The 13498-nt window shown below is 32.3% G+C and overlaps 1 protein-coding gene across 1 annotated transcript; it reads left to right on the plus strand.

Moving 5' to 3' along the window:
• The first annotated feature begins 7102 nt into the window (after positions 1-7102).
• LOC127136245 (ALA-interacting subunit 3) lies at positions 7103-11506 on the plus strand. Its single transcript, XM_051062853.1, has 8 exons — positions 7103-7477; positions 7662-7720; positions 7846-7920; positions 8022-8135; positions 8243-8313; positions 9727-10024; positions 10828-11117; positions 11265-11506. The coding sequence occupies exons 1-8, from the start codon at positions 7402-7404 to the stop codon at positions 11317-11319; spliced, it is 1038 nt and encodes a 345-aa protein (XP_050918810.1). The 5' UTR covers positions 7103-7401; the 3' UTR covers positions 11320-11506.
• Positions 11507-13498: the final 1992 nt, after the last annotated feature.

Below are 13498 nucleotides of genomic sequence, written 5' to 3' on the forward strand. Positions count from 1 at the left end.
TCAAAAAATTATCAACATACACATTCAATTACGCAACAACACAATAATTCAATTCACATAGATTTTATGTATGCAATGTGACTCACAACTCGACTCTATACATGTGGTACCAATTTGGACTTATATCAATGCCTCGCATAAGTAACATAGATTTTTCTCGGGCGGGAACTAACTTAAAGTTTAGCCCAAGGAGTGCAACTAAAATTTGACTCAAGAGAATTTAAGTAAAGTCTTATACGAGGGCTTGATAGAAGTCCTTCCCACGGGGCTCAACGCCACATCTCAAGGACATGAAGTCTCATTAGTCAAGACTCAACATCTAATCTCGCCTAAGGGACTAAGAGTCATATCAAACAATCTTATCTCAACACCTCGCCTGAGTAACTTGGAGCTTTCTTGGACGAGATCTCACTTAAACTTTAACATATGGGTGCGGTTGAAGTCTAACTCCAAATACTTTAAGTCAATTCTTGTTTGAGGACTTGATATAAGTCTCACCCATAGAGATCAACGCCTCTCTTAAGGGACTTAGAGTCCCATCAGTTAAGGCTCATCATATAATCTCGTGTGAGGGACTAAGAGTCCCATCAAACATGCTTATCTTAATTCCCCGTTCTTAGGCATGACCTAACTTAAAGTTGAGCCCAATGGTGCAACTAAAATATGGCTTAAGATACCTTAAGTAAATTCTTGTTTGGTGGCTTGATAAAAGTTTCTCCCATGTTGCTCAATGTCCTTCCTGGGGGACTTGGGTCCCCTCAAATAGATATCCCCAATGCTATTTTGTTTAAAGCACTTTGCCCTTTGTTAAAGCTCTTGTACTTGAGGACGATGCAGTGATATATTTGTAAAGAGGCCTATTAACAGAGGTAGGATTTCCAATTGTCCTTAAAGGGAAACTCCGCTTTGACATCCGCCGTTAGGTACCGCCTCGCCCTTAGTGCTTCCTACTCACCCAAACATAGAAGATGTGGAAAAATATGTTCCTCAGTTAGAGAGAAGTCAGGGTCAATGGTCTAACCCACATCTCTTAAGGAAATAGGGATTCAACAGTCCATCTTAACTAAGTCGGCAATTATCATTCCCAAAGAAACCATATGTATAACGTGCCTCTATAAATACCTCAATCTTAATGTTGAGGGTGTAACACCCTAAACCCTGAAACTTATATAAAAAGATTTAATCAACAATTTAAGGTGTCACTACGATAACCATACAAAAACTATTGAAAACTTTTAACAACATGCAACGGAAATTAACATGATAACAACTAAAAAATTAAATTTCACAAATAAAGTATTAGACTTTACACCATATAATAAGCATTAACTCAAAACATAGTAAAAATGTCATGTTCCCAATGTTATGGATCAAAGTATTTAACCGACTAAAAGTGATGAGCGACATGGTAAATGAAGATGAGCTCTAAGAAGCTATATTCTACTCACAATAACAAAACTCTACTTCTGATTATTTGTAAGATGTGCATGGTGGACAACATAAAGCAAAAGTGTGAGAATATGCTCAAATATGTTAGTAGTGCAAAAGATCGAGAAGGGTAGCCTAAACAATAACAACAATCATCAGCAGATAATGTATTCATACAACAATCGTCGATAACATAAACTCACATAAAACACTCCAATTAACTCACACGATCAATTACTCATTCACATCAACTCATATCAGCAGCTAACTCAAACTCAATGCAGATATGTATGCAATGCTCGACTCCTCAACTTTGTCAATGCTCGTCATGGTCCCCTCTCTAAACTGGACTTGCAACTCAACTCTATATGCATGTGGTATCAACTCAACAATGGTTATTCATAAGAATTGGGTCCTAACATCTGAACCCCGAGCCCCAACATCTGAGCTCTAATCCCTAATTTTTAAGCTTAGGAAAAATTACTAGTCTCAAGTTCTGAACTAGCGAACATGCCTATTTCATAACAACGACAACATATGACGCATGGCATACAATAATGCAATGACAACAACACAACAATGATTACAGTCCCACATCTAACTATGAACAATCATGAAACAACAAAAACACACCAATGATTACATCCCCATATCTGACTATAAATAATCATGCATTTAAACGTATCAACAATAGTTCTCACTATGAACTACACATCTCAACAATCATCAGTAAGTATTTACAATAATTCACATAATTATACTTGCACTCCACATCATATATTCACACATCAAATAAACATTCATATAGAACTCAATCATATTAATTTGTATTGTCATCGCTTTATTATTAATTCATATATTACCTATGTCAGACCACCAATAGGGTAAGGCAACGGTTATTCAATGCAACTCTAGCCTTATCAAAACAATCCTAAATATTCAAATTACTTATATCCTAACTCAAATCAATAATATTATTATTAAATACTCAACAACTAATTTTTTTTTGCATTAACAGCCTTAGACAAATAAAAATATTACTCAAAAGGCAACTTTATAATGTCAACGGTACTCCAAACTCAACTCAATTGTATCATATATTCTGATATTTAACTCTAAACAACTCAAAATCAACTCCGATAACTCTAACCAAATAAAATATGACTCTTAAACTCATCAAAAAGGTAAGCAAAGGTCACCACACTCAAAATTGCTCAAAACTCTAGACCTAACTCTAAAATTATTTCACTTTAAAATAGCACAAAATATTATAGACTTATGATAAAATTATGAAACTCTCAAGTCTAAAATATATTTAAACCTTCTTTCAAACTCACTTAACCGCACCGCCAATGGAGTTACGAAACTTCAGTTCATTTGTTTCAATTCAGCCATATCGTAATAATTCATGCATAAACTCTAAAATAGAATGTTTGACTTTAAAATAGCATTAAAAATTATATACTCATTATAAAATTAGAAAAATATCCAGTTTTAAAGGTCATTAAATTTTCTTTCTAATGCAACTGACGACATCCTAAAAGGACTTACGAAACTCAAGTTACACGTGAAACATGATGACCAATGCAAGACCGAAATTGACTATGCCTCTGGCATAAAAACCAGCAAACTGCTATTGTTGTAGTGCCCCAAGACCCTATTTATCTACTTCAAAAGAAATGTTATTGTGTTATCTTTTTAAAATAACTGACGACACTTCAAATCAACTTACAAAACTCAAGTTATGCATGAAATAAGACAATCAATCCCCTTATATGTCTATCTGTGATTCTTCTGCGTTTTTCTCCCCTATTGAACAAATTTGAAACTCCACTATTTCGCCTATTTGAGTTCTAACCATCCAAAAACATACCAATAATTAAAATCATTGAAAGTATACGAAAGTTAGGATTATCAACAACATATTTGATTTTTTTACTATTATTATATCTGCCATATTGAACAGATCTACAACTCATAGGCAACCGACATAACAAATAGGGTACAACTATTCCAATTTTATATTTTTTTCTTATGACATCAATAAGGTTATCATATTAATCTTGCCTTATCAAAAGGCATCAATAGGGTTATCACATTAGTCTTGCTTTATCAAAGGCATCAACATATGTATCAAATTAAAATACAAGAATGCACACAAATCACTCAATAAAGTACAAAAATCATATCATAACAATTGCCTTAGAAGATTTTGCACAAACTTTCTTTGGCCTTAAACATTATCAAAATACTAATATAAAGGAAGAATGAAGCAGGATAAAGAATCATCACTATCCATCTGCTTAAACACTCATACATGAATAATTTATCCCTCTTACCTTAGATTTCCAATAGCAACTCTAAGCTCTTCAACAATGGTGGTCTCTTCCTCTTCCTCAAGCCCTAGGTTTCCTCTCTTGCCTCTTCTCCCCAAAAAATAACTATTGACACTCTTAGGTTTTTCTAATCCTCTATTATTAAAACTTAATTTAACCTTTTTACTAATTACACTTTAACCCAATTTATTAGAGGTTCACACCACTTACCTTATTTTTCTCATAATTCTATTATCCACACAAAACCTCCATTTTCTATTTAATTTTAATATTATTTAATTATTTAATTATTTAATTAAATAGCTAACCATTTTCTATAAACCCCAACATAACATAAACATGTCAAAACACCAAATTATCAATCCAATGCATACATAATTTATTTAATTAATCAAATAAAGCATAAATTAAATTAAATAAATAATTTAAGCAAACCAAAAGGTTATAACTCTCCTCTAATTATAGAATTTCCGTCCTCGAAAATTACCTGAACTAAACAGCTTCGGCTAAGACTCTCTCATCTAACTCTACAGCTCTCACATCATACTTTTGTAACACCTTAAACCCCGCATACAATTTTAATGCAAAATGTAATAAAATTGCAACCACAAAGGGTGTCACTCACATTAAACACATCCTGCTCCGTAACACGGGTTATAAATTTAACATAAACACCTGTCATCGCATGCTCACCTTCACTTAGGGTATCATCGCAACGAAATCATAATTAAAGCAATTAAAAACCATATTGCACTCATACCATTTAGTCTCAACTTCAACTTCCATAACAAATAAAGAGTTTAAACAAATCAGCTCAACAACCATATTAGTTATAATACTTCAACATAAACATGACATAAGAAGTGAAAGTAAACATTCCCATTCCGATGTTACGTGATCAGAGCAAGACCCTACTAAAGAAAATGACAAACTATTAGAAAGGCACTCCAAGAGCTACCTTCCACTTACTTTAGCAATGCTACTCTTGAGTATATGCACGATGCCCGTGTAAAGGCAACATTCAAATAGAAAAGGTGAGAATTTGTTTCAATAATAAACGATATAGAATGAAGAATATAGTACAACATTCCATAATCATACACAACAATATATCACATTCTCACATCCAAATCTTAATCAACATCATACACGACAACATCTCAATTATTATCAACATCATACAAAACCACATCTCAATTATCATTAACATCATATGCAACAACATCTCATCCAACAACACATCAACAATAACCAATAAAAATGCAACACTTATACAATATGCTCAACACCGACTCGATATGCATGTGGTATCAAATATGAACACTTAGGTTCATCTCACTCCATGATCCCCACCATAGGATTGATTCCCTCTTGGAACCGGAGCACACCAAAATCGCTACCATCATCATAGGTAACGCTTCACTAATCCCCCATAATAGGAATTAACTACTCGCACACGATCCATCACCATAGGATGGAGACTCACCAAAACTGGACTGAAGCCCGTACACCAAGATACACGACTCTCAAATAATATGCATTAACACAACAAGGTTCACCTAAAAGATCCCCACGCACATCTCATCATTTATGCATCACATCATTCATCATGCAACAATCAATTCATGTTACCACATGAATAATATCAACAAACAACAGCAACTCATCAACATCTTAACATCATCGACATAATAATATAATTATCACACCATGATATTACAACAATGCAACGATTCATCAACCAGACATATAGACTAATAAATTTATTAACATAGTACGCATGTCAATAATATCTAAAAATCTTAACAATCACTACCATGTTATAGCCCTGAGCGTTAGCTTTCTAAAGCTTTAAACGACATCAAAATTGGACTTACGAAATAAAAGTTATGACCAAAATCGTCGGGATATGTCAATAATTTATTAACCGAACGTATGAATAAAACTTCATCAACAGAGTAGGCATAGGAATAATACTCAAACAATTTACTTATCACCATCATGTTATATCTCTGAGAGTCATCTTTCTAACACTTCAAACCCCAACCCAAAATGATTAACGAGTTGAAAGTTATGATCAAAATCGTGCACAAAGACGTTACCAAAAACTTATTGTATTTCTAAAATTTCCAGCATAATTTTCATCTTCTTCAACCCCAAAACCATCAAAGAAATAATTGTCAAAATTATTTTATTCCTAAAACAAAATTAACCATGGTCATTTAAGTTGGTGAGAAGACAATTTCCCATTATTATTTCTTTTGCTATGACAATTAATCAATCACAAGGACAATCCTTAGATAATGTTGGTTTATACCTATCAAAAGATCTTTTTAGTCATGGTCAAGAATGTGGCAATGTCTCGAGTTAAGACTAAACAACGTCTTAAAATTTTGATTCATAACAAAGAAAATATTGCCACCACTTCTACCACTAACGTTGTATTCAAGGAAGTTTTTCACAATATTTAATGGTTTACAATCAAACTCGTTTCTTTCATTATGTATTCAATTACAATTTATGAATGAATTGTTATCTAATAATTTTTTTCAGGTGCCTTTAAGACTAAATTTATTTTGCCTAACTTTTATAATACTTTCTTAGAAGATATTTTGTACCTTCACGTAACTTTTAATCTTTATTATTACTTTCGTTATATGTCAATTTTTCTACTACATTATATGAAATGATGAAAGCATGATATGCAATTCTTTTGTTGCAATTATTCTATTGCGTTGTTTTATATTAATGCGTTCTCTCTTCATTTGACCATTACAGAGGTATATCTATCAAAATTATTTCTACAACTACAAATTTATTTTACACGTGCACAAGGTGGAAAAAGCTAATTCTTTTTCACGTCTCAATTTTACTTTCTCGTATAAATGATAATTTATTGTCACTATTTTTTTTTAATTAAGAAACAAATAAAAATTATTATATTATTATTTCTTCCATTTTCGATAGTTGGAATGGCGAAAACGTTCCGGTGACTCCGTTTTTTATTAATTGCTTAGTTCCACTTTCACTATCATTATTATCATTATTAGAGAAATGCTAACGAAGCGACACTTTTTTTATTATGAGAGAAACAAAATAGAATAAATGTGCATTTAAGTCTTAAATCCATTTTAAAATAACAATAATTTTAAAATATTTTATTATGAGAGAACTAGTTCAATTATAAATTACCAAAACGAGTCAAAAATGAAAACTAACAAAATTCTCACTTGAATATTTTAATGCACAGTTTAATTTTATTTGAAAAAATTAAAATTAAAAGTTTTTTTTCTTGTTGCTTAAATTGCATTGTGTTGTGTTGTTTCTGAAGTTAGGATCGCACGCACTAAATGTGTGCCGCTGCAGTAGATTTCAACCGTCCGATCTGAAATTAAATGGTAAGGATTGTTTTGTGTTATTTGATAAAGGTATAATATGAACAGTGAATCTTAAATCAACGGTCAAGATTTCTCCATAAGTGAATCTTGGCCAGTTGTTTCTTTCTGAGCTTTTGGAGGCGTCGCTTTCCACTTCACAGCAAAAGTTAGAGAGAAAGACTGAGAGAGAGAAACGAAGTCAAGCTTCAATCACTGTGATCGAAATCACTCCGATTCCGATTCCGATTCCGATTCGGAGAATGGCTTCTTCGAGCACAGCAACTCCTGGATCTGCTGATTCCACCGCTACAAGAAGACACACCAAGCGACCTAAGTGTATAATGCATCTTCATCTCTCTCATCGTTCTAGTTTTTCCCCTTTTTAGCTTAATTTTCAGTGACCTATTTTTCTTAATGTTGATTTTGATTTTGATTTTTAATGAGTGTTGTGAAGGAATCGCTTATTTTTGGTATTAACTGTATTCTGAACTCACATCTTTGATAATTTGATATCTTCTAGATTCAAAGTTTACCCAGCAAGAACTTCCTGCATGCAAGCCTATTCTCACGCCACGAGCGGTAACACTACTTGATATCTTGTTGAATTCATTGCTCATGACTATATCATATAAGTGACTAAATATGTATAGATTGTTATTTATGTTGTGGTATAACTTATGCTTAATTTAAGTGTCTCCTTGCAGGTTATTTCAGCGTTTTTGCTGGTTAGTGTTGTGTTCATTCCTATTGGAGTTGCTTCACTAATGGCTTCAAGAAAGGTAAGCTTGTGTGCTATGATTGAACAAATTTATGCTTACAGTTACAGATACATGTAATGCTGACTATTACTTTATTTGTTTCTTGTGTTTGAGTCTATCAGGTTGTTGAAATCGTTTATAGATATGAGTCAGAATGCTTACCGAGTAATATTACCAACAAGGTAGCATATATTCAGAATCCTACAACGGATAAATCTTGCAACATAACACTGAATGTAAGTCTACTGGACACTAGTTTGGCTCTGTCCCGTAAGTGATAATCACTAAGGCTCACTCCGCGGAAATCTTATTATTGTTTCTTAAACCATGTTCTTATGTAAAGGTGACCAAGCACATGAAGGCACCTGTTTTTGTATACTATCAGTTGGACAACTTTTACCAGAATCATCGCCGGTATGCAATTACCTTTCTTTGTCTCACATCACACATTATTTTATTTTTAATTTTTATTTTTAATTTCACATTTTCAAAATCAGGGAATGTGTTAATTTTAATAACAAGAATCTGCTGGTCGTATCTAAATTTAGTTTTTGACAATATGGATAGAGAGGACTGCCAATAAATTGCTACTTTTACTTTTCAACTTTCTTTTTAAATTGGTTATTATCTATGTTATCAATCTCAGATAGTATCGCGGTCATCCCAAAAATGGAGCGGAACAGGTGTTATTTTAGTGACGTGAATACTAATACAATTAATACTAATAAACACATAATTGTAAAAAAACTAAAATAAACTACTCAAAATTCATGAAGTACTCATAGTTAGAAATAAAAGCCATAGGTCTTAAGCAAAACATTTAACATACTTATAAAATTCAATAAAATAGCCTTGCTATGGTAAAATTTTTAAGGGTAATATCTTACATAGATGACGCCAGCGCTCCCAGTAGCGTCAGAGCGGCGTCATTCTGGATCCGATCCAATTATGTTGGCCATTACAGTCGAGTCACCCATTTGTGCTCTTCGGGCGCGGCTTGGCGTGTTTTTCTTGGTTGTGCCATCCCATGTCGAGATAACTACCGGAATGACCGGGTTTGATATCGTAGGTTATCAATTTACAATTTAATGCATGTAATTTATCTGAAAATCTTGGTAAGATGAAAACAGTAACTTTTAATTTTAGTTATTTTGAATATTTGAATAGTATTTACTATTTATGGATTTATCAGATTTTATAATTCAATTTATGTAATTTATTTAGGCCAACTAGTTTGGTGGAGTTGAACATATGGCCTGCAGAGAAATGTACCAAAGGTGTTGTGCAGGAGTACTAGGTACCATAGACTTAACTGCCTTTGAATGGACTTGTGGAATTAGATGAGTATTAAAAGGACATTAGGAAGTTGTGTCATTGTGAAGAATGAGTTGAGTAAACAGATAGATCATTATATAACCCTACTAATTCAGTAGAGACAGACACATGGCCTTGAAGACGGTATCTAATGTACCGTGCATGGGCACTAGTTGCTACAGATCTAATGACCTTTGGAAGGAGCTGTGGAATTAGAGGAGGGGTGAAAGGAAGGGACAGGAAGAAGAACACAAAGTTGAGTGGGATTAATCTGAATAATCTCCCTCCTTCCCCCTTGTCCGGGACCCACCTTATTATACCTCTCTTTGGACTCCATTTCTCTTTGCATTTCCTATGTTCCTTGTATCCATCTTCTAATTACAGTAGTTTATAACTTCAATCTACTTGACTGATTGTTATAGTCTATTTTCACCCTTTATATATTTGTCATAATTGATCCATTATGCATGAGTTTTTAAATATTTTTGTAATCAGTTATTTTCTATAATTTAGGTATGTTAAAAGCCGAAGTGATGAGCAATTGAGGAATCTTAAGGATGAGAAGGAAGTTAGTACTTGTAAGCCTGAAGATTTTGTCAATGGTAGTGCAATTGTACCTTGCGGTCTCATAGCTTGGAGTTTATTCAATGACACATACAGCTTCTCTATCAAAGGAACGAATTTGAAAGTAAACAAGAGTGGCATTGCTTGGAAGAGTGATAGAGAGCACAAATTTGGAAAAGATGTTCACCCCAAAAACTTTCAAAGCAGTTCTATAATAGGTGGTGCCCATCTTAATGAATCCATACCGGTAAGCACCTATATGGTATCTTGTTTTGATATATTATCTTTGTTCCGATGGTTCAGCTATGTGATTAGCAACTGTTTGATTAGTTCAGTCTTAGTTAGGCCTTTAATTATCCCTTCACATACTTTTTTGTAAGAAAAATTGGTTTTTTTATTTACCTAGTGTTGTTGTTGGTAATGTTTTAACTACTTTATTCATAATTAGTATTCATATTGTACATATAGAAATGACTTTTCAGATGGAAAATTATTCCAAATACCTTTCTCATCTTAAAATTTCAATAACTTCCAGTTCCATATATTTTTGGTCTAATTTTTCAGTAGATCCATGAACTGTTTGGGAATTTTTTATTAGGTCTCTGAAATAAAAAATTGTAATTAAGTCGCTGAATTTGTAAAAAATATTTAATTTGATCCCCAAACTTTATTTTAATAATTTGGTCCCTGAACTTTGGAAACAGTTTACAATTAGGTCCTTTATAAATCTTTAGATAATTTTAATCAAGTACCTTAAAAACTTTGTATTTAGGTCCTTAAGTTGAAGTACCTAATTATAAATTATTTCAAAGTTCCGGTACTTAATGAAAAAGCTTTTAGTTTGAGGACCTAATTACAAATTACTGACAAATTTAGAGATCCAATTACAAAGTTATAGGGACCTATTTAAAAATCTCCAAATAGTTCAGGAACCAACGAGTAATTAAGCCTATATTTTTCTATTCACCTTGTGATTAGTTTGAGTATTCTCAATTGACAGCTTGTGTCAACAAGATATATTGCTCACCTCTTAAATATTTTATTGAGCAGCTGAGTGAGCAGGAGGATCTTATTGTCTGGATGAGAACCGCCGCCTTGCCAACTTTCAGGAAGTTATATGGAAGAATAGAGGTGGATCTGAAATCCGGTGATATAATCAACGTAACACTTAAAAATCAGTACAACACATACAGTTTTAATGGCAAGAAAAAACTCGTGCTGTCAACTACTAGCTGGCTTGGTGGGAAGAATGACTTCATTGGCATTGCTTATCTCACCGTTGGAGGCCTATGCTTCTTTTTGTCTTTGGCTTTTACCATTGTATATTTTGTTAAGCCAAGGTACATATACCTATACCCTCTATTGCAATAGACCATAACACTTCACTCTTATGCATATTTTTCATCTTGTGTCCTCTGTATCTTTAAAATTCAGTTATTGAATTTTGTAAAGTAGTTTAACTCATTTGTATTTTTCTGTTTTTGTAGGCAACTTGGAGATCCATCATATTTGTCATGGAATAGGAACCCTGGCGGGCACTAAAGCCAAGATACCAATGATTTCTAATATTACAGGGCTTGATTATTCTATCACCCTTAAAGATAAACAAACCAACTTTGAAATATGCTGTATGATAGTTGATAAGTAGCTTAGTAGAATTCTTGTTTGACTTGACTTAACTTGTATATTTGTGGTAAGTGAAAATATAACAAGTTTGTTTATGAATTTATTTTTAATAGCCTTTTATCAAGTTACTAGACCAGGGGTTAAATTTTAAGAATGAGAATATTCCTTACATTTTTTTTCCTAAGTTTCTCAAGTCTTAGGAGTCAAAGTATGGTCTACTGGTCTTGGTTGAACTCCAAAAAGTCCCTACTAGATTTCTCAAGTCTTATATCGATTAAAGCATGAATAGATGATCTTGGTTGAATTCCTTATGAGTTCCTTCTAAGTTTTACAAGTCTTAATTATTCTTCAAGTAAGGAAAACCAAGGTTTCATTCTTCTGCAGACTTTATTCAACTATTTTGTATGTTCAAAAACTATTACAGAATTATTTTAAAGTTTACTAATTGAACTCATATTTTGAGTGAACTTTTTGTAAAGTCATGGGCACATGAAGCATATAGAAAATTTGATCCCTTTATCTTATTTATTTAAATATTGTAATTCTCTTATAAAAATACCTGGCCTTTTGGTTTTCATTTAATATTTCTTGAGTTTCTTTGACAGCTCTTTCAATTTGATTAATTGTCAACTTAATTTATTATATTTATTATGCCGCATTTACTTGGTGCCATGCCATGTTAATTAAAAAAAACTGATTTAACATTAGTATTTAAATTTAGAAGTTTTATTTTTATTATTATTTTTTACTATTAAATGAAAATAAATTTCTTCAAATGTTATTTATAGATTTTTTTTTAAATTTTTTAAATAATTATGTTAATTATAGTTTACTGTGCACTACAAATCTTATTTTTATTATGTTGCAAAAATTAATAAAGTCCGGGAAAACTCTGGCCTTATACACACACTAAACAATGCATGTTATCAACAACACAACTGTACTGAAACTCAATTAGTTCATGCATTGTCCTATAAACAATAACTGTTATTGATCAATTCCTTCTCTAAACTTCTATTAACCACTTTTCTAGTTTAATTTACAATTTCATGCCGGAAAAGAATAATTATTTGCAAAAACAAACTCCTTAGACTTGTTTAGTTCATACTATAAGATCAAACCAATTAAAGTTAGTCTTCCCAATGGAATTTGTGTCATATATGGTCCATTATGCAGACAGCATTATTTTTTCATCAATCTTCTATCTTAATCATGTTCTGTATGCATCATAGTTCAACTTAAACCTCATTTCAATTTTCAAATTGTGTCACGATTTGAAATGGTCTGCCTTTTTTTCTATCACTCATTGTATATTGTATTTTGCAGGAATTAATAAAGAGAATGACTTCTACAAACTGCAAATAAAGAATACTCACCTTAATGCTCAAATCTCTACTCAAAATATTGCTAACCAAACCATACCACACACTCAAGATAATTGCGCCAATACCTGCCACACTACTAGTATTGTTCCTTATTCATGTTAAAACAATTTTGTAATTTCTAAGTCAGCCTTATGGTATTTTAGATCATGCCATGTCTCTTCAAAAGAATTGAACCGATGTCTAAATTGTATTCCTCTTTCAAATTGGACAATAACTCTACTCGGGATATATGTTATTTGGAAAAACAAAGGAAATCACCTTATCATTCAAGTACTTCAGTTGCTTTTCATAATTTTGAGTTATTATATTTTGACATTTGGGGACTCTTAACCAGTCCATCTATAAATAATCATAAATATTTTATGTCCATTATTGATGATCATACAAGATTTATATGGACCTTTCTTTTGAAATTAAAATATGAAGTTTCTTTCAAAGTTCAAAACTTCATAACCATGATTATCAACCAATTTAATATCATACCAAAAACTATTAAGTTAGATAATGAACCTAAATTCATGTTAAACCATTTTTATGTTTCTAAAGGCACATCACACAAAAATTCCTACGTTGAAACTCCCAACAAAATGGAAGGATAGAGAGAAAACATCAGCACCTCTTAAATGTTGGTAGAGCAATATTGTATCAGCCCAAATTTTCTAAGTCATATTGGGCTTATGCTCTTCAATTTTCCACATTCATTATCAATA

This window comes from Lathyrus oleraceus, chromosome 1 (assembly GCF_024323335.1).
Source record: "Lathyrus oleraceus cultivar Zhongwan6 chromosome 1, CAAS_Psat_ZW6_1.0, whole genome shotgun sequence".
NCBI lineage: Eukaryota > Viridiplantae > Streptophyta > Magnoliopsida > Fabales > Fabaceae > Lathyrus > Lathyrus oleraceus.